The 22,436-nt window shown below is 41.4% G+C and overlaps 1 protein-coding gene across 1 annotated transcript in view; it reads right to left on the bottom strand.

Moving 5' to 3' along the window:
* Nucleotides 1-20,837, bottom strand: part of LOC146612186 (glutamate receptor ionotropic, NMDA 3B-like) — a 92,321-nt gene extending 71,484 nt beyond the window's left edge. The window contains exon 1 of the mRNA XM_085342666.1: nt 20,304-20,837. Coding sequence (XP_085198792.1) covers nt 20,304-20,837 — 534 coding nt within the window. The remainder of the gene's footprint in view (nt 1-20,303) is intronic.
* Between the last annotated feature and the right edge of the window lie 1,599 nt (nt 20,838-22,436).

The raw sequence follows: 22,436 nt of genomic DNA, 5'->3' as shown, positions 1-22,436 counted from the left end.
GGAAGGAGAAACAGTAAAGGGGAACAAAACGAAAAACACACACACACACACACCCAAGTGGTGATTTCATTTCCCTACCTGTCATATCACGGCTAAATAACTCTGGTCAGGGTATTACAAGCGCTCGGCTCGATGGCTCTGAACAGCAGTCCCATACAGGTGGGAAATGAGTAGGAGGAAAATAGGGGAAAGGAAAGCGATAAGCAGGAGGGAAGGGTGAGTGAGGCAAAAACAAAAAGGGAGAGTAGAGAAGATGGATAGACCGAGAAGTAGAGGTGGAGAGGGGAGAAGAAGTGAGAAAAACGATGCTGCGAAAGGAATGAGGAAATGGAGAGGAAACTGAGAGAGACGGAGAAACAGAGAGGTGAGAAGACAAGTCTTAATAAGAAAGAGAAGGATGAAAATGGGACGAGGAATCGGAATGCCCGAAGGAACAGGAGAGAGTCCTGCTGTGCGTGCTCGTGCGCGGACACACACGTAAAACACGCACACACACAGACTGAGGTAGACTCTGACAGATGGAATTACACACTCCTATAACTCTGTAACTGTAGTGGAACACACACAAAGGTGACAGTTGACTTTCTGCAGCCAGAGTTCTCTGGGCAAGGTTACATCCTCAGCAAGTTTACACATGTCTCTCTATCTCTCACCCTCACACAGACTCTGTCACACACCCACGCACAGATAGAGAGAAACAAAGGTACTCTCACTGCTTCCAGTACCATATTGTGACAAACTGCAGTGGTGTCCTGCCAAGAGAAAGACGTGTGCATGTGAGTGGTAGAAATGAGAGGTGGATGTGGAGAGCAAAAAGTGTGGGAAGGAGTAGAAGAGAGTGAGGCTCACTTAGAGGCAATGACAAAGAGAAAAAAATGAAAGTAAATGGGGTACATTTTGTATTTGTGCCCAAGCACAGCAGGGACAGGACACTATTTGCTATTAAATGACAGGGCTAGACTGACAGTCATTAAAATCTGTGCACACAGTGGGCAGTGCAGGTATTATTATACTTAAAGGTATCCCAGTCTTCGAGCCAGGATAAGAGTGCATGATCTGGGTGTATTTAGGCTTCAAGGACACTTGATTGAAGTCATAAAAATGAAAGATGACTTGTTGGAACGGAGTCACTGCGGAATCTCTCCCTTAACTTCTCTTTTCCTCCCACCCCTCCTGCCTCCACCCTTCTCTTTCCCCTCCCCTCTCCCCTCTCTCTCCTCTGCGGGCTCTTTATCCTGCCAAAACAGTGCCTTCGTCCCTCACCCTCAGAGGTAGAGGCAGGGATAATTGAAAAAGTTCTCACACTGGGAGTTTAGTAAAGGAGATAAGAGGAGAAGTTGGAGGGTGTGAAAAGTGTTAACTGCACAACAAATATACAGGATGAATGTGTTTGTTTGGTGAGAGGGAGGGAGACAAAGTAAGAAGAGCAGGAAGAAATTTTTTCTGCCTTGAGTAAAAAAAGAGGGGGAAAAAAAGTCAGTAAGCAATAAATGGAGAGTTTGTGTGTGGCAACCGGGCAAGGGAGGGAGCGAAAGAGAGAATGAAAGCATTATCTTATCTACTTTAGCCATCGCTACTGTCCACTGGCTCAGAGTATAATACCCACTTATGCAAATACATCCACATCTCTGTTCCCATGATACAGTGGAAGCCCTAACACCAGTTTAACAAAGTGTGTTTTTGTGTCAGCATGTGTGCAAATGCACCTCTTGGGTCTGTCTCTAGTTGTGTGGATTCTGTGTGTGCAGGAAACTGCCGTGCCAGAAAAGACGCCAACATCCCCTCCTCTTTCTCTCTACTCATCCCTCCAGCCATCTATCCATGCCTTGCTTCCCTTCATCCCTCATTCTCTCTTCCTGGCTCCATACAGTACTTCCCTCCCTGCTGATATCCCTCTCTCCGCTTTCCTTCCATCTTTTTTCTTTCCAGCCCCCTCTCTCTCTGCTTTCTTCTTCTCCTCCTCTCCCATTCCCTCCTTCTGTAACTGTCTTTTTTCTTTTCATGGCCACCTCAAATAGCTTTAGATCAATCAAAGGCATTCACCAGAGTTTGTTAGTGAGCCTCTTTTGTGAGAGAAAGAAGCCATGGACCCAAGGGTCTGTTGCCCTCATAATTAAATAGCTAGAGGACTGAATGTTTTCCCTCTGGAGGACCTCCTGCACTCACCGCTGACAATCTACTTCAGAGCGATTTGTGCTGTTGTAAAACTAATCACTTAGGCTTGTACAATCCCAGGCATGCTATAGAGAGAAACCAGCAATATTATTAGGTTTTGGAAATGTCCACTGTTAATAAAAGCTCTTGGAGAAGCAACTGATGCTAGTTTGAAAGCAGGGTTAAACCTCTGGTAGGCTGGAAAGTGGATATAGGTATCAACAGTCAGTGGGATGGACAGCTCCGGGTCCAGAAACTGTCAATCACAAACTGATTTACGTAAAGCTGGAAAATAAGTTGTGTGTGTTGCAATCAATATCTCATTCTTTAAGTGCCACCAAGGAACAAGAATTGACCAGCATTTCTTTTAGTGTATGGCCTGCTGTACGTATATATCCACAAATATGTGCACTGACTTTGTTGTTGAAGCAGAAAGGAGCCAGGTGAAATCACATTTGTTCAAAACTCTGAGCTGAAATTAATTGTTAAATGTGAATACTTCTGAATCGTTCATGGAATACATTTAGCTTTCAACAATTGTAACCGAGTTAGAAATAACGTTATCAGCAGTGGATCAAATTAGTATGTGAAAGCTGTCACTTGTAGTGACAAACCGAAAGAGAATTGTCACTCAAATCTATTCTCGTTTGATGCTCATTCTCACGGAGCATCAAATACTGGTGTTTTTTAAAAACTGCTGTGTCACAGATATGTGCATGCAACACACTGGGTTATTGCAATATTAGATCTCTGCTCCTCTTGGCGGTCACTCATGAAAAAGAGATTTTTAATCTCAATGAGAGTTTTACCTGGACATAGTGATAAGATAACTGACCAACCAGGAACCATAATCTGTGATTTCTAGCGAAATGTCTATTTCATTCATGCGCAACATGCACACAGCAACTCAGGTGTACACTCACAACCACATGAGAACACGTCATTAATGTGGAAGCTCTTTGTTGTTAATGAAGACTCGAACACTGTGAAAATGTTTGTAATAGCAAATGTAATTAGACACTTAACTCACCCTCACCAGGTTTAACATGTAGATTTTAATAAAAGCTAACAAAAGAAAAGTGGCTAAAGCTAAAGCTGTGGAGACAAGTGATAAAGAGAAAAGGATTGATGTCCTTTATCTGGTGAAAATTTAATTTATAAAAATTAAAATTATGCAAGTACATGACATTTATTTAGTTATATCATTTTGTAATATAATTTGTTGCACCTTTTCTTGTTTGGTAAGGTAAAACGTGTCAGGTAAATGTGGGTGTACAAGAACTCATATTCAGGGAATTATTTGTACTTCTTTCCTGTAGCAGAGCTCTTTATTATCCAGTGAAAGGACATCTGGTACCTGAGATTTTGGCTAAAATTGTAAGGTTTAATTATTTTTGTAATTTGTATTATGAAAAAAATATTTTACATTGAAGAAACAATGTTTTTCTCCGTATATGCTGCACGTTAGAGTTTTTAAAAAGAAAATCAGAATCAGGAAAAAATAAATATCAGCAGGGTACACTTCAGCCATGAATATTGCAATCGGTGATAAATAAAGGATAGATGGATCTCTCATTTCCACTTAATAATAATGGATTGGATTTATATAGCGCTTTTCAAGGCACTTTACAATACCACTATTCATTCACTCTCACACACTGGTGGAGGTAGCTACAGTTGTAGCCACAGCTGCCCTGGGGCAGACTGACAGAAGCGAGGCTGCCATATCGCGCCATCGGCCCCTCTGGCCAACACCAGTAGGCAAGTAGGGTAAAGTGTCTTGCCCAAGGACACAACGACCAGGACAGAGAGCCCAGGGATCGAACCGGCGACCTTCCGGTTACAGATGCGAGTCCCAACCCCCTGAGCCACGGTCGCCCACTTGCTATGAATATACAGTGGCTTGCAAAAGTATTCGGCCCCCTTGAATTTTTCCACATTTTGTCACATTACAGCCACAAACATGAATCTATTTTATTGGAATTCCATGTGAAAGACCAACACAAAGTGGTGTACACACGAGAAGTGGAATGAAAATCATACATGATTCCAAACATTTTTTACAGAAAAATAACTGAAAAGTGGGGTGTGCAAAATTATTCAGCCCCTTTTGGTCTGAGTGCAGTCAGTTGCCCATAGACATTGCCTGATGAGTGCTAATGACTAAATAGAGTGCACTAAATTTGCACTAAACTCATAGTGCAAATGATGGATGGCTGTTCCCTCCACGGTGCTGTGTGTTATCTAATGTCAGTACAAATACAGCTGCTCTGTGACGGCCTCAGAGGTTGTCTAAGAGAATATTGAGAGCAACAACACCATGAAGTCCAAAGAACACAGCAGACAGGTCAGGGATAAAGTTATTGAGACATTTAAAACTGTCGTGGTCTGGGTGGTTTTCCACAGCATCAGCTCCTCCCCACTGGGTGGAGTCTTTGTTGTTCCTCACCTGATGGCAATCGGACCAGCAGTATTTATGACCGGCGCACTCAACTGGTCTTCGCCAGATTATCTGCCAACTTTACCTCTGAAAACCACCTACCAAGCTCTCCTGGATACCAGTTTGCTGCCACCGGTAACCCCTCTCCGTTTTGGAGCTGCCATTCTCTCCTGCCTGCCTCCCTGCATTGCATGCAGCACCCACCTGGACCTCTCCTGCCTCCCCCCTCCACGCAACCCCCACCTGCAAGCTTTGCCCGGGCCCGCCACAGTTTTCCCTGCCCAGTACCTGCACCCAGTTATCCCTGCCATCTAGTTTTCACCACAGTATTTTTCTCTCGCCTCAGACATCTAGTTTATGTTCATTGATTCTAGTCTGCACTTTCTGTTAGCCTCTGAGCATTGTAAAAATAAAGTCTCTTTTCGTTACACCTCACCCCTGGCCTCCGGTTTTGAATCTGCGCTTGAGTCCATCCCATGTCCACGGGCCACTGCGCCTGACAAAAACAGGCTTAGGCTACAAAAAGATTTCACTGCACAAAGTTGGCCTTTATGGAAGAGTGGCAAGAAGAAAGCCATTGTTAGCAGAAAACCATAAGAAGTCCCGTTTGCAGTTTGCCACAAGCCATGTGGGGGACACAGCAAACATGTGGAAGAAGGTGTTCTGGTCAGATGAGACCAAAATGGAACTTTTTGGCCAAAATGCAAAACGCTATGTGTGGTGGAAAACTAACACTGCACATCACTCTGAACACACCATCCCCACTGTCAAATATGGTGGTGGCAGCATCATGCTCTGGGGGTGCTTCTCTTCAGCAGGGACAGGGAAGCTGGTCAGAGTTGATGGGAAGATGGATGGAGCCAAATACAGGGCAGTCTTGGAAGAAAACCTCTTGGAGTCTGCAAAAGACTTGAGACTGGGGCGGAGGTTCACCTTCCAGCAGGACAACGATCCTAAACATAAAGCCAGGGCAACAATGGAACGGTTTAAAACAAAACATATCCATGTGTTAGAATGGCCCAGTCAAAGTCCAGATCTAAATCCAATCGAGAGTCTGTGTCAAGACATGAAAACTGCTGTTCACAAACGCTGTCCATCTAATCTGACTGAGCTGGAGCTGTTTTGCACATTAGAATGGGCAAGAATTTCAGTCTCTAGATGTGCAAAGCTGGTAGAGACAGACCCTAAAAGACTGGCAGCTGTAATTGCAGCAAACGGTGGTTCTACAAAGTATTGAATCAGGGGGCTGAATAATTATACACACCCCACTTTTCAGTTATTTATTTGTAAAAAATGTTTGGAATCATGTATGATTTTCGTTCCACTTCTCACGTGTACACCACTTTGTATTAATCTTTCACGTGGAATTCCAATAAAATTGATTCATGTTTGTGGCTGTAATGTGACAAAATGTGGGGAAGTTCAAGGGGGCCGAATACTTTTGCAAGCCACTGTAGATGCTTGCAAAGAACTACATCAAGAGACACCAGTAGAGCACGACCAGTTCAGTAAGGAGAGGTCATATGGAAGAACTGAACATGATTTATTGAGACAGAGAAATGTATGAATGTATTTGGTGATTAGAATCGGATGACCCATCATGGCAGATCCATATCCCAGGGGTGACAGGACAGGACACCCCCTAGATGCAGAGGTGTGGTGAAGATGAAGACTGAGGCTTGGATGGAGCTCTGGGTGACTTGGTTGAGGTGGAGATGGGAGGAGGTGGGTTGCACAATTCTGAAAGGGAGAGTGACGGAGAGCACAAATTTAAACCATGCAGAGTGGAGGCTGATTGGTTCAATGAAGGCAGGCAAGAAGATGACTGGACTAGGGTAATGGTGTTAGCACTGAGACTGACAGCATGGGAACGTGGTAGTGATGTAGAGAACAGACTAGCAGCCAAAAACTTAGGAAATATCTTCCTTCCTTATTGAACTTGTGCATACACGTCATTACAATAATATGCAGGATTTATGTTTTAACACAATATATTTTAACCCACATCTTGATCTTTTCCTTAACCTAACCAAGCACAGTGTTCCCTTCATCCAATGCAGCCAGCCTAGGGGAAACACTGAAGTAGTGTTTGGTGCCCAAGCAGTGAGTGGAAGCAAGTAAAAAAGCAAGCAACAGTCACAATGAATCAGCATATGAAAACAAAATGCAAAACACTTAGGTCCTTAATAGGCTGTGAATTGCGATACCCTGGCGGGCAAACAAGTAACTTGGCATCACTCTTTAAAAGAGGACCGTTATCTCTCTGTGTCTAAGACACAGACATCACAGAGCATATCTCGCTGTATTTCCGGAACACCAGCACAAGTGACAGAACATCGGTGACATTTTAACATCCTGGAATAAGAACGCTTTGAATTTTTAGTCCCATTTAACACCAACTCTTTATTTGATAAATCTTCCTTTCCAGACGCTGAAAACAGACTCTGATTAACCCACTGTACTCCACCTGTCCATCACCAAATGCCAAGCAAATTAAATTTGGAACTACTTGTTCCAAACAAGATCAAACTACATGTATGCAAAGAGTGACTGTTAAGCTTGCATTAGTTAAAAAGCCATTAATCCAGATAAATGCTAAGTGTGATCTTTAGTGTCTGCTGGGCAACTCGGTGTTTATTTTCAGCTTGTTCCTATCTCTCTGGGTGGCTAAAAAAATCAATCTTTTCAGAAACAAAAGTAAAAGTCAGCCTTAAATCCAAAATGAACACGACATCAATAAAGGACTCACAGAAATGAACAAGTAAACATTATTATTTCAAAAGATCCAGGCAATAAAATCTGCCGAGGAAGCTCGTGTGAAACTAAAATAAAACCTGAGCTCAAACTCAACTGTTTATACGGTAAAGTGAGGACAGCGCATTCATGCCAAAGCTGACACAACAAACATTTTCACACCCAATATAACAACAAAAGACACAGGCGCACAAACAGTGCTATTGGCAGAGCTTCTGCCTTGGCAGTCAACTTGTAACCCTCTCTGTTGATGCAGCGGCGATGGTTGGATTGAGAGTGACAGAGTGGACAAGGAAGTGGAATGTACAGATCAAGCACGTACTGGTCTATCAGGCATCCTTTAACTACAGCTGAAAAGCGTGCCAATGAACTCTGCATCTGTACTATGGTGCCATTTGGAAAATTAACACTGTTAAACAAAGTCTGAGAGTGACTGCTGCGGGAATGTCCAATGCCACAATTGCTTTGCTGACTCATAAGCTATGCTTTGTTTCTTTGCGCCATAAAAGAAAAGCAAAAAACACAGATGGCAGGAAAGTCCCATTTCTCCTTCTTGACTTGCATGTAAATCCAACTATTTATTAAGCATGAGTAAAAATAAAACTCAAAACTGTAATTTCAACACTTAATCTCTCTTGCAAAATGAACCCCATTTGTCCAGCAGGAGAATTGTGGGACTTGTATTTTAAGTTTGCGAGTTTCAGAGGATTACATTTATAATGCCTTATGTAACCTTTGCCCAACTTTGCTGTTTCATAATCATTTAATTAATTTGGAAGCTGTAAGCCTGCAATTGATTATTTCGATGTATAATTTTAGATTGCTATTGATATTCAAGCACAATGAGCCTTTTGGACAAGGACAAAGTGTGACTTCTATGCCTTTCCCATTTTTTCTGTTGAAGGAGTCATTTGATGAAAGCTAATTTTCTTCTTCTGTGCACTGCACTAAAAAAGGAATTCATATTTTCAGATACTGCACTGCCTTCCTTTGCTTTTCATACCCAGCTAGGTGACAAAAGGCGACATAAAATGCTTCTACTCTGGTGAAACAGTTCAGTCGTTTCAAATGTGTTTCATTATCACACGTCGCATGCCAATCGTCCTAAATGAGACTTTACATTTTTAAAGGACAGATTTCGATCCACTCGTTCTGCGGGCATCTCAGCTAAAATTGAGATATCGCTCCTCCAGTCCAATTTAATACCTGACAAGTCCCAGTCAGCAGTAGTCAACGGCGGGCTGCCTGAAAAAGATATATCCACCCAACCATTTTGCCCAGCTGTCCTGCCTGAAAAGGATCTTTCTACCAAACCATTCCACCTGCATGCCTCAGTGCCAGTTCACTCTGGTGTCATGAGTTGGGAAAATATAAACAGTTGGTTTCCAGCAAAACCTCACGGCCACTCTACTGCTGAAACACACAGAAAAAAACAATGCCACAAGCTTCTTCTTTTTTTAAACAAAAGAAAGAAAACAAAGAACAACACAATTCAATATTTGTTCATTCCCTTTTGCTCAATTAAAAAATCTTGACTCCGTTTCCTTGCCTGAGGTACTTCACAACTTATTGATTCTGCTCAGTCTTGTACTGTTTGCCGGTGCAACAACCTTGTTACATCTCAGGGAATCTGTTTTTTATACAGCATAAAAATGTTATGACATGACAACCCAAGTGAAGTTAGTTGACTGTTCACACCTACACGCCTACACTGTTGTACCGGGAAAATATGGCAGTCAGGCATAAAGTTATCAAACAAAAGTGATTTGTTTTCTTGTCATGCTATTTGTCATTTTATCTCAATAAGTGTCCAAACAGTCCACATTTTGGTCATACAATTTATCTTGAAAGGTTTTACAAATAGTAATTTTATGGTGTTCTTCAGTTGTCCCTCAACCACAACAAAGAAAATGAGCAGCTAGATGCAAGATATATGCATGCTACTACCTGAATTAGAGTGAAATATTGCACCGCTCTCTTGCGTGACTTGGCAGGAGATAAGTGTGACAGGGAAGCTGCTTTAGCGCTATCTGGAGGACGGACTGTCCTCTATAGTGAAGGACAATGAAGAAGGAAAATTGATCACATCCTATTTCTCTTCTCTCTATCGCACTTTTTTAGCTCTTTATTTCTCCATCTCTTTATTTCTTGTGGGTCATCCCATTTAAACTCACTTTGAAATTCACACATCACTTGCCTTCAATACTCGCCCTTTTAAATTTTTCCCTGCTACCTTGTATATTGTAGTGACTTGCTCTGTTGTGTCATGTCTGCATGTCTCTTCTCATCCAATAAATAGTATTTATGTGTTAGATGTTGTGCAAATGAATATCAGATCATCTTGACGTTTCCCCTGCACCTGCAGTCAGACGAGGATTTATCTGTCGTTCCGCTCTGCTCTGCTTTATGGAGCCAGCTCAAACGCAGAGGTCAATACAGAAAGCGAGAAGGTGAGAGAAACATGACATGAGAGAAGCATCAGTAGGTCCCTGCAATCACGGGATAGGACATGCGTTTTACGGGGAGATCGTGTCAATATTAATGTAAATGTGGAATTGTGTGAGAGTTTTAGAAAAGTCCGAAGCATGTGCCGTAATTTTGCATTTGCCGCTGAAACAAGAGCCAAGTTTACATAGCTTTAATTTGAGGGTGTTTTCACTCACGTCAGACATGCAGTTCCGATTTATTTATTTTTGGTTGCACTTTCTAGTGCAGCTTCCAGTGATAATGTGGTAATAGGGGAACAACAAAGTGGAAACAAAAAGGCAAGAATGTGGAAATAGTAGTTTATTACCACTTAATTGCCCAAATAGATGGTGATCCCAAGTGACTACTGTGCACAAACAGTGGTTCTACCTGAGTAATATTACATTGAACTCTATGTACATGGTTAATCAGAATCAGAAAGACTTTATTTATCCCCAAGGGGCAATTAAGATACAACAGAACAGCATGACATTGAAGATAAGGACAGGGCATAAACAGACAATAAGAGTGAGATAATGAATACACAGAATATACAGTATATACACAGTTTTAAAATTAAAGTGACTGAATAATAACAGGTTAATTAATAACATTAATAACAGGTCAGAAACTGAGGGAAATGATAATTTTTCTACACTGATGCTTTGACACCATGACACATTAGAATGCTATTAAATGTTTATATATATATATATATTTTATCATTTTATTGTAATTACATGGTAATAACATTCTATGACCTTAGTCTTGTTCCAACCGTATTACTCCACCTTTACCATATTATTTCTAGGCTTTAATAAAGAAAAGTCCTACCACAGTTATTTACATTTTTACTACAGTCAAGCTAAAAGCAATAATCAGCAAACTTGAAATATTTGACTTTATGTCACATGAATGTAAAATATGAAAAGGTCTGCCTTTTTAATTAATTTAACAAAAAAACAATTTTCATAATATTTTAATTTCTTGAGACATACTAGTACAATTTAACCTGTATTAGTTTTTTGTTGTTTCTGCAGTCTGACCACAAACACCACAAACTGATTTGAAGAAAGCGAGCTAATGGTAGTTTGACACCGTGAACATACAGAGCACTAAACGTAGCATCCAAGTCTATTCAGGATTTGTAGTAAAACCGTTGTTTGCCCATTGGCCCAAACCAGTTTGATGGACAATCCATTATTCAAAACAATGCACTGGAATATTAGCTGTGCTGAACTGTGAACTGTGTTCACAAATATCGTTAACAAAATTTTCCACTTAAAAAATTAAAAACTAAAACCTGCAAGCTAGTTACAGGAGCCCCACTTGAGTTAGATGCTGCATTTAAAAAAGCAACACACAACCAAATGGAAAGGGCCCTTTCAAGCTCATGTTCAACCAAGGCCAATTCCCTGATTTTTGTAATTTTTAAACAAGATAATCCAGATTTATGCCTAATTTTAAAAGTTCAGTTTTGGCCGTGCTCCATATACTTCTTCAGGTTTCATAAAATCCAGTTCTGTAGTTTTTCCTGTTGACAAACAGACTGACAAGCAAAAGGCAGCGATCACATACCTCAAGAAACCCTTTCAATCACAGCGGTGTACTTAAGCTGTCAGTGCTCTGCTCTGCTTTTGCTGCATGCCTGCACACACCAACACAAATCCCTTCTCCCTGCTGAGATGAGTAGAGTGTTTCCTTGTGGGGAGTGGCGAGGTCAGAGTGTAGTGAACAAAAACGCTGCACAAATTCCAGATTTCCATAATCATCATTCTATTCTGTGATCTGGCTAAAGCGGTAGTAGGCTTATAGTTTTTATGGTCATGCCTCATTACATAAAGATTTTTATTCCTTTAAACAAGGCGATCAAGTTTTCCATCCACAAACATAACTGGTTTCTCTTTTTTCAGTGCTGTGACCTGCTATGCAACCATTTTCATTTTGCCCTTACTCTTATCTTTAGCATCCAAAACATACACTAAATTGGACCAAAATATAACTTTATGATATCGTTTATGTTTAGGATCCTGTGCATTGCCCTAAATCCCAGCATTTAGACTCAAATTTAAAATGCCAAAACTGGAGGAGAGCCAAATCGAGGGAAATGGTTCCATTTCTACACATGTAACTGATGTAACGAAGCATGTTTGAGTGTGTACACGAGTGCCACTGGTGCACTGTTGTATGTCTCCTTACAGACAGCTTTTCCTCTGTGGGCAGGTGGTGTTGAAACCTAACCAGATGGGCTCTAAATCATGCCTGTTTTCTTGCCAACTCCCAACATAAATATCCCAGAAGGAACACAGAAGTTACCTTGGGGTCTACCATCCTTCAATCTTCTGTCTGTGCCTCACCCGCCTCTCAAATAACTTCATCCCTGACAGCTCTTGGCTCTGTCACACTTTCTCTGACACCGCCTGGTCCCCCCTTTCCTTTTCTATCTCTAACTTACTTGCTCACTTCACTTTGCTATTTCTTTCTCAGTTTTTAATCTTTCTTTGTTTCCCACCCCACCCTGTCGGAATTGCTATCTGTCTAATTCTGTTTGGTTCTCTATCTGTTTCTCTTTCCTACTCTTTTGCTTTTATTACTTGAATTTTGTCTTACCCCTTTCTGGACATTTACCCCATTTTCTCATCTTGTGTTTGGCTAACCTGTCTCTCTGGCAGTGGCTCAGCTATGCCCCAACGCCATCTGTCAGCATCTGTTTAATCTCACATCAGCGCATGTCTTTCTCACCTTCTCTCCCCTGTCTCGCCACTGGTCTGCCTCTCCCGTCTGCTTGTCTTTCACCCCTGACCTATGCCTATGGGATCTCCTATAGGAGGTCCTAAAATGTGTGTGTGTTGTCTCCCGATGTGCCCTTATCACTGAAGCCCACCTGGCCTAGATTTGTGGTGTTCTGCCTCAGTTGCCACATAATGAAAAACTATAACACACATTCTCATGTGTGTATGCAGGCAAACAACTGCTGCACAATCGCAGGTTCTGCAGAACGGGAAAGATGGCACTAACTTTAGGTGAATGGAATAAGTTTGGGAAGTAGGGCTGAACGATATATCGCATTTGCGATAATATCGCGACATGATCAAGTGCAATTTTCTAACCGCAAAGGCTGCGATTATACTGCGATTATAAGGCTGTCCAAATTACTACCATATCCCAGAATTCATAGCGCGGCCCAGCCAAACTCCAGTTTCCAGCAATGGCGGCCGCTACTAAGTTTTAAAATTACTCATACTAATCTTTCTGGGTCACAAAATAAACTTTTAACATATTTTCAGGCGAGAAAGTAGTTGTGTAAACATCAAATATCTGCTCGGTTTATCAAGATATCCCATATTTGCAAAAGTGCTTCGACGTTTTCAGAGGCGTCTGCTACCCACCAGCTCGACAGCTAGCCGGGAGCTCGAGGATTACTGATGCGGCCGAGAACGGCACAACTCCCGGCACATCATTTTCAGATCACCGCGGAGTTTCGCTGCTCGGGTTAAACGTAATATATAAGTCACTTAGACAACCTAAAAATGTTATTGTTGGGCTTTTTTCAGTGTTTTGTTTGTTCGTGAGTAAATCGGTTTGGCTGAGATTAAAGTTATTAGATTAGATAAAATAAAACTTTATTAATCCCCCGGGTGGGTTCCTCCTTGGTTTTCACACAGCTGACTAAACGTCAAACAGAAAACTTATTAAACAGAAGTATGAGACAGTCGAGAATTTACACCAGTGTCTGGTTATATTTTAGATAGCAAGAAGCAGACGGCCGAGTTTATTAAACTCCACCGAGACAGCGGTGACGCTAATCAGAACTAGCCTTCTGATTAGCTAATCAGAAGGCTAGACCGTCCAATTTCACGCCTTTAAACTTTAAAGGCGTGTTTGTGTGTGTGTTTATACAATTGCTATTATGTTTGCACTTTATGTGTAATGTTACTGACTGCAGAGATCAGTAAGATGTGTGTATTTTTTATTTATTAGTTTTATTTATTTAATATTATTTTTTAATTGAATGACTGTCTAGTAGTTCACAGATGTCGAAAAACTGAGTGTGGTAAAGCCACTGATTTTTTTTTATGTATATTTCTGCAATCTGCACATTGTACTGACTTTCATTTTAATGTTTACACCAGGGTTCCTTGTCAGCACTTTATACTCAGATGTTTGTAAGCTAAAAATAAACTATTGTGTATGTTCAAATATACTGTTGTGATTGAAGAAGTTAAATAAAAATGTCAGTCATCAATTCATGCATCACCTCATGTCATCATAACAGAGGTCTGTCTTCCAGGAAAGAACAGTTTAAAATTAATGTAATATAGTATTGGCCATACTATATGATGTATTGCTTGTCTTTGTTTAATAATACAGAAGACAAAGACCTTAAAAAATAATCGCATATCGCATCGCAATCGCAATATTGGGGCAAAAAATCGCAATTAGATTATTTTCCATAATCGTTCAGCCCTATTGGGAAGTTGAATAAGTTTGCATGAGTACAATCTATATGTGCACAGTGTGTGTTCGTGTGTAAACAGAATGTGTGTGTACATGTGTGCATGTCCACGTGTGTGCACGTGTTGGAGTGAAGGTGTTTTCAATCACAGATAACTTTTAGTTATCACTCACTAATCCTCTAATGAACCAGCACTTCCCCAGCATTACCACTTTCCCTCCCAGCACCTCCACCCTCTCTTCTTCATTTCTTGCAACCTTTGAACTCTCCTTCCTCTGCTGATCCCTCTTCTTTTTTTCCACCCTTCACTAGTTTTTCTATTTATTCCTCTATCCCACTTCCCTCCTTTTGCTTTCCCTCCCTTTTTTCTAAATAACTACTTTCTCCCCATGCCTCATTCTTTCATTCCTGATTCTTTCCTGTTTATTTACACTAAGTTTATTCCCTTATCTCTTTACTTTCCTTGTTTTCTACCTGGTGCCTCCCTTTTTCCATAGTCACGTTCTTATTCTCTGAAATATACTTCCCTTTTTCCAAGATTCATCCTGCAAATGTTCCTTAATTTTTGCTTGATGCGTAGTTTTTTCATGCGATTTCTAATTCCGCATATTCTGTCCATTCTCATATTTCCTAGCACCTGATTACCACTTTCCCCTACTTCCATATTCTCCCATTCAACGTTTTCCCTTCTTTCTGAGTATAGAATGGACCAATTCCTGCTTTCTTTATCCCTATATACCTCCATCAGTTCCTTTATTAACTCATTATAATGAAAACCACATCTCCTTTGCTTGCTGATATATACAGCCATTCTGGTGCTTTTTGCTTCCATCCATCACTGGTCTACTTCATTTACTTTTTAGCTCCACTGAGTAACATAAAATTGTTGTGGAACTACTGGAGACATTTGTTTTACCAGAGGCAAAAACACAAGACAAACATTAGAACACTAACTTGAATGCCATAGTGAGCAGCTCAAACAAGCCCAGAGTCCTTTTGGTAATACATACTCCGCTGTTTCTGCTCTGCTCAATTAATCTGGCTCAGTCAAGACCGCGCTGAACTGTCATCATAGTACTAATAAAGAAAAAGCTTTGAGCTGTTTGCATTAAGTGGCCTGCTTGTCCCAAGCTGTCAGTTTCCCTGCAGCGCTGGCTAGGCGCAAGTTTTTGTCCCTCTCTTTCCACTCGTTTATTCCACTGTGGTTTTACGGCACAAATCCCCTCATCATCTCAAAGAAAACACTAAAGGCAGCATGGCCTTGTAAAGCCTCATTAGGCTTAATAACCTTTAGTGAGCACAGGGCAGACTCTCTGTGCGTGCATGAATCTCATAAATGCAAGATACATTTTTTTTTGCGTGAGGCCAGTACTTGCATTTCTCTGCAGATGTGCATGCGGGAGTGCAGATGTGTGTGCGAACGCGTTTGCAGCATGTGTGTCCTCTGAGAGCAGGGCTAGCTCCGAGCCACAATGCGTCTTATTCAGCAGGGTCCCAGGATTAAAATGTAATTTCATTCAAAGTCGCAAATTGGGTTTTTTACTGTACTAATCTTCATTTTACTAAGCAGAATGAGGTATGTCATTAAAAAAAGAAGAGACTTAATGAAAGAATGTGGGATGGATGGATTGCAGAAGGGAAAGTAGTTCACCAACAGAACGATAAAGGTTGTTTCAAATCATAAACAGTAAAGACCTCATGAATAATACACTGCATTACTTTGTGGTGTGTATTGTGGTAATTACAGTTTAGGGATAGTCAGCATTTGCAGTTATGGCGTTCTGTTAATGCTGCGATTCTGTGGGACTTGAGGTTCAGCAGCTCAGTTCAGATTGAGATTTAATTATCAGCATCACTAAACACACCGGCAATGTAACAGGTGCAAGCTGGGTCAAGCAAAATATGCCTTTGTACTCATAATGCATGTATACAAGGCTAGTACAAAATAGGCTTTATGAAATAGGAATAAAACACCGTTCTTTATTGAAAGGAATATAATAATATGAGGAATGCCTTGTGGAAATAATTGAGGTAAAGGAACTACAAAGGGGAAAAATATGAATGTTAGTCAGGATTAAAGTCTGTGAAATAGACTTCTGTACATTCCACCTTATGGGGGAAAAAAATCCAAGGTTTATTTCAATGGCAACTGGGAGTAAAGTGAGCTGCAGGAACTCAGTTCCAATTGTGGAGAATGACAAATAATGGATTCACTTCATACCACCCCTCTCACCTAATCACACTCAGAAATCAGCAAAACCATTTCCTTCGGCTCTCTCCGCTAATACACTTTCAAAAAAAGAAATCATGATCTCACTAAATAATTCCTGTGATATCATCAGCAAATCCAGAATTGTTTGGTAGTACTGTGCATGAAAAAAGGCTGGCCACATTAAAAATGCATAGATGTTCTTTTCAATTATGTCTGTTGGCAAATTGCACCAACTTTTAACAAAAAAAAAAAACAGAATTAAATTGTTACTATTACCAACACACCCCAACATATCCATAGAATGCCGATTTCAAACCCCATCCCATTTTATAATGGTTTAATCAAAGCTATTTTTGGACTTTTTTGCTTAAATATCAAATATGCTCAATTTCATTACTTACTTTGAATCAATGAAAAGTAACTGATGAAAAAATCAGCTTCCAAAATGCCCATAATGGCCCTAATGGGAATTAGAAGTCCATTTCCTTTTCGTTCCCCACCCCTCTCTGTCCCTTCTTCCTTGCTCCTCTCCTCCCATTCTGCATGCCATAGATGGATGAGAGAGATTTACAGTTAGGGGTCATACAGTGGTTCTAATTAGCTTAAGTAGGTTGGAAGAATAAGCACTTCCTTACTGAGACACATCACATAGTCCCAGAGCTCTTTCTGACTAAGAAGGGAGAGGAGAACGCAGACGGACAGACGACCCCTGTCTCTGGCTGTCTTTCTGTCCCCGTGTCTGTCTGTGCCCTTTCATGTCTCTGTTTCATCAGTGGTGCCAAATATTTTTCAGTCTTGTGACATGGGAATAATTGACAATAGAGAATTTCATGTGACAATTTGTGCGACAAATTTGCATAATGATGACAACCCTTCAACCCCTCAGCATCTGGTTGGTTTGAGTTTTTTGGGCGCACTTAAAGGTAGTCAGGAAAATCTATCATCACAACCTCCAAGAAATGTCACGCATGCTACATGACGCCCCCGACGTGGAAGAGTATTTCTTTTGTTGTTGTCGTCAGATGAAACATGAAATATGGCAAATTAGCTGTCACGAAAGAAAAATAAAACTGTGCCACACACTAATTAATTTGTGAAAGACTGTATTTTCTTTCCCCTCATTGACATTTTCTTTGACCTTGAGGAAGTCTGTTTAGCCTGTGAGGAAAACAAGTCAACAAGTCGCCTTTTAGCTTTCTGTGGTGTTTTAAGATTGATGTAGTATTCTTTTGGCAGGTAAAGGGAAGAATTAGTTTTGGGTTTTTTTCTAAATGTGCATGAACCTTTCTTTCTTTCTTTCTTTCTTTCTTTCTTTCTTTGTGTCTTTCTATCCCTCTCTGATGTCCAGGAAAGGTATCTGTTCACCAGAAAAACATGGGCTCAATTCCCAGTAGCCTGCAGAATTTCCACAATTTAAAAACCCCAGGAGGAAAGACTCTTTTGAAAAAACAAAAACCCTCCCCTTCTCATTTGGATCAATCTGTGACAGATTTTTTATTATTTTTTTGGCCAAGCCGTTTGTTTTGTCTCTGCTGTTCTCCAGCCCACCTCCCCCATCTCTGGAGCTCTCCGCCCTCCTGATGCTAGAATGTAAATAGCATCTTTAATTAGAATCATATCTTCTGATTTGGGTGTTTTCCCCCTATCAGCAGTGAAACCTGTGCACTGTTCCCTGTTTGTACAGGCTAACAATTTGCCTCCCTGTTGACCTAACCCACTCGTCATTGCCCTCTCTGTGTGTGTTTAAGATCCTGTCCCACCTCCTGCCAGCGTCCTTTAGTTTCCCACATTGCTCCCTTTCTATAGAGTTGCACCCTAGGGTGTGAGAGAAAGAAAACACACTACGCTCCTTCACAGGCCATTCTCCTGAAATTCAAACTGTTTTTGGGCTGTGACTAAAGGCTATTTTATCGTCACCAAACCAACTGTATTTTTTAATGGTGAAATTATCCTGATTTTAGTCTCATAATTCAGGAAATTTGAAAATCTGACCTTTAAGATTTCTTACAGTCTCCTAAAATTGCTTGATTTGTCCACCCACAGTCCAAAATCTATGACAGTAATGAGAACACATATATAAAAACATGAAATCACAAAAGAAAAGAAGAATCACAAGAAACCAGCTATTAACTAACGAGCTAATGTTTTCAGCAGTCTACCCAATTGACATGAAAGTTCGAAAAAACAAGATCATAAAGGAGGTAGAAATGTTTTACATGAAGTAGATGCAGGGTTTTTTTTTAAATAAGTGTTTCAAAATGGCTGTATTTGTCTTTTTTTGTTTTGGAGAGCACTTATTGGTCACACGCTGTACTCAGAACTATTCTCTGGGGAGTAATTTCCACTTTCTGGTCCTTTTTTTGTCTGTTAGCCATCATAAGATTGGACATTATCTTCAATAAAAAAGAAAGATTAGTCTGACACCAAGGAGAAAAAAGAGAAGCTTTTGTGTAGCATTAAACACAAAAATTAACCAAAAAAGGCTTTCATTTCACAAATGCCGCTTGAAATTATGGCTAAAAATACTGGAGCGCTACAACACAGAGAGACAAAGAAAGAGAGTGATGATTGTTGTTTGCCCTCTGACTGCTTGGCACAGTTCTATAGAAAAAAAGAACCCTGTTCTCTCTTCCAGCTCACCCCTTCTATTCCCCCCTTCATATCTCCTAAATTTCTCTCCTTTTACTCTCCTCTGCTTATCTCCCTGCTCTGCTGACACATTCATCAAGTGGTTTGACTTCTCATTCATGCAACCTTTATTGAAATAAGCAATCCATTGTTGGCAAAGAGAGGTGGCAGGACAAAGATTTTAGACTTACCCCCACCCCACATGATGGTGATAGTTAAATATGTGTGTGCAAAGTGCATGCATTCATATGTTTGTGGTGACTTAGAGATGCAGTTGGCTGCTCAGTGGGATAGAGACATTTTTATGTAGGCAAATGTGACAGAAGCTGCACTGACTGACTGGCAGTTCTGCTGGGAATACTAACATTGCACACACACATAGATCTGTGTTGTCTACCTAATTTGCACGTACACACATAAACATAGCATATATGTGATCATACTAATAGAGTGAGCCACACTTCTCCGTGACATCTGTCTATCAGTATTTCAACTGCTGGAATGGGCTCAGAAAGGTGCCAGAAGCAATCTCTAAGTACACACATCCTTTCTGGCACAAACACACACATACGCACATAGATTCACAGAGAAAAGAGCTTAGAAAGAGAGAAATTTTCACCTCGCTCGGGGGTTCAGTCCAATACCAAGTCAGAGTGACCAGATATTAAACATGCATGTTAAGGGCCTGCAGGTTCACCAGAGCTCAGTTAAAATCAGTCTGAACAGCAGACATTGCTGGAAGAAGGCAACAGTGCTAGAAGTTAAAGTCTGATACACTAAAATGTCTCTTTATTTAAAATTAATTATCCATGTAACATTATCACCATTTCTGTCTGTATTATTTTAATCATTCTTTAGTGTAACTGCTCTGATGATCACAGTTCTTTACACTGTCCATTTGCCTTTAGCCTGCCTTAAAATCTGGCTAGTAGGAAGCATTTTGCACCAACTCAGATAACAAAATCCATGCCACAGGCTAATGGGTCAGTCAATGACTTACTGGTGAATGTCAGCTCTTGGAATCAGATGAAATTATGTTAGGTCATGGCATGCTGCTAATTGAAGTGCAAGATGCTGGAAAGATGAAAGCCATGATATATACACACATAACCATTTTTCACTGTCATCTTTCAAAGATGATTGCTACAGGTGCACAGTGACGGCCAGGAAAGACACACAGCGTCAATTCCTACCTTAGTCACAAGGGGTTCTGTGTCCTCCAGGATAGATACGAAGGGGATCTCCAGGAAAGAGGAGAGAAACTCCACCTGGATCAGCTCCTCCCTGGAGCGGGGAAAGGCGAGCACGGCTGACACACCCCTGACCACCAGGTCCTGGCAGGCACTACGGGACAATGACTCAGGGTCCCCTCCCGCGGGCGATCGAGCCACCATTTCCAAGCTCAGGTTGTAGGGCAGCAGAGGAGGTGGCTGAGAGGTTGTTGTGGAGGAGTCTGCCCCTCCGCCTTGATGCCGGAGGCTGGCCAGGGCGCGGTTGAGCGCGTTTTGTATCCGTGCCGGCTGTCGGGTAGGCAAGAGCGCACCGAGACGCACGGTGTGTCCTATCCGGGCGAGAATGTGGCAAGGTTGTGGGTGAGGGAAGCAGGCGTCCGGGGAGGAAGAGACGGTTAATAAGAGAAGCAGCAGGAGCGTTCTGGCAGAGAAGGAAAGGAGATGAGTTCTCCCCGGGGCGAGGCAGTAGGTCCAGAGTCCAGAAAGAGACACCATGCTGCAGCTCCGACACACAACACTGGAGGACTGGGCTCTGCTCGGCGGGAGATGGCATAGCTCCCTCTTTCTCCCGGCTCCACCGCTTTTCTCAGACTTGATGGTTCTTTTCTTTCCCCCTTTCTTCTTTGTTGATGCGCGCTGTCGACGGTGATTTGTCGGCGTTTTGACGTTTCGACTCTCACCTCTTCAAAGTTTTTATGTCAACAGTAAAAGACGCGCTTGGTGGAGGAGAGGAGAAAAGAGCGCTCACAGCTTAGTGCGGTCGCCCCGCTTCTGTCAGTCTCTGCTGGAGGAAGGCACACCAGCTGTGAAGTGTGTGTGTGAGCGTCTCTCCAAGTGTGTGTGTGTGTGTGTGTGCGCGCGCGCAGAGAGCCTGCCCGCCAATAATCTAACCTCTCACGGAGCTTGCCTCTTGTTGAATTTTAATGAAAATTCGTCGGGTAACATTTTCTTCCGCTTCTTCGGGTCCCGGGGAAAATTTGCCGTTAATGTTTTCATTCAGTTTTGAATATATATATATATATATATATATATATATATATATATATATATATATATATATATATATATATATATATTTAAATAGAGAGAGAGAGAGAGAGAGAGAGAGAGAGAGAGAGAGAGAGAGAGAGTATTACAATAGTATTAAGCCAGCCAGACAATCAAATACAGAAATAAGTTTGCTGCTTCTAGATGACTTAGATTTGTACAGAGAGCTATTGATGGCAAAGATCTTTCGGAAATGCACAAATTCCGAGCACAAAAAGTATTAGACTGCTGTGAGTGTCATAAAGATTGATTCGAAGCAAAAAGAGGACTGAAAGTTGTTGTTTTTTTTTTTCAAATTGAATCCTTTTTGAAAAGGTGGCCATTCATTTTCTGATGTAATATGCCACTTTTAAGCACCTCTGCAGGCCGGATCGCGATGTTCCTGCCAGGTTGGGCAACACAAAGCTAATAGCTCGCTGAAATCTCAATTTTCCTCCGGGATTTATACCCACTTCTTTCCTACCGTCCAAGTAGAACATTACCCGTTGTGTAACCACGTCTTTTCAGCACCACGGACAGCGCCAATGCCATAAAAGAGATCTACTGTGCATGCTAATATGGCTTCATGCAAGGGACAGTGCTCAGTACTCCTTTCATTCATTCTGCACTCACTTCTCTGTCCCCCGGATCTAATTTGCCATCGTTAGAGCGGAACATTCAGCAAATCTTTGTGTCCACCGGGTGAAATCTGGGCTGGTGGTGCTGTGGTTCTCATAGTCCCCGCACACCCTTTTTCTGATAATTCCCTGTTTGTCAAACACCAGTGATGCCTTTAATGTCCCGTCTCTGCTTTTCTTTCTTTCTCACTCTCTGTGGCTTTGGCATGGGGTGAAGTTGCAGGGCCGTTTCACTGTGAGGTCTGGCTTGAAAAGGTTTCCTTGGCGAACCTGCAGATAAAAGTATCACTGCCTCTCGCTGACTGTCTATCACTAACGCACACACACATATTCCCGGGATCAACAAGTCATTTCACAGCCTACTGGGTGACCTGATGTGATACCAGTGCGATTTACTGACAAATATGAGACAGTTGGGGAAAAGAGTGTT

Source organism: Diplotaxodon limnothrissa, linkage group LG19 (assembly GCF_057381915.1).
Source record: "Diplotaxodon limnothrissa isolate DT_005_m linkage group LG19, D_limnothrissa_male_GT1.1, whole genome shotgun sequence".
Taxonomy (NCBI): domain Eukaryota; kingdom Metazoa; phylum Chordata; class Actinopteri; order Cichliformes; family Cichlidae; genus Diplotaxodon; species Diplotaxodon limnothrissa.
The sequence above is the reverse complement of the archived record's forward strand: the minus strand, read 5'-3'. Positions and strand labels throughout refer to the sequence as shown.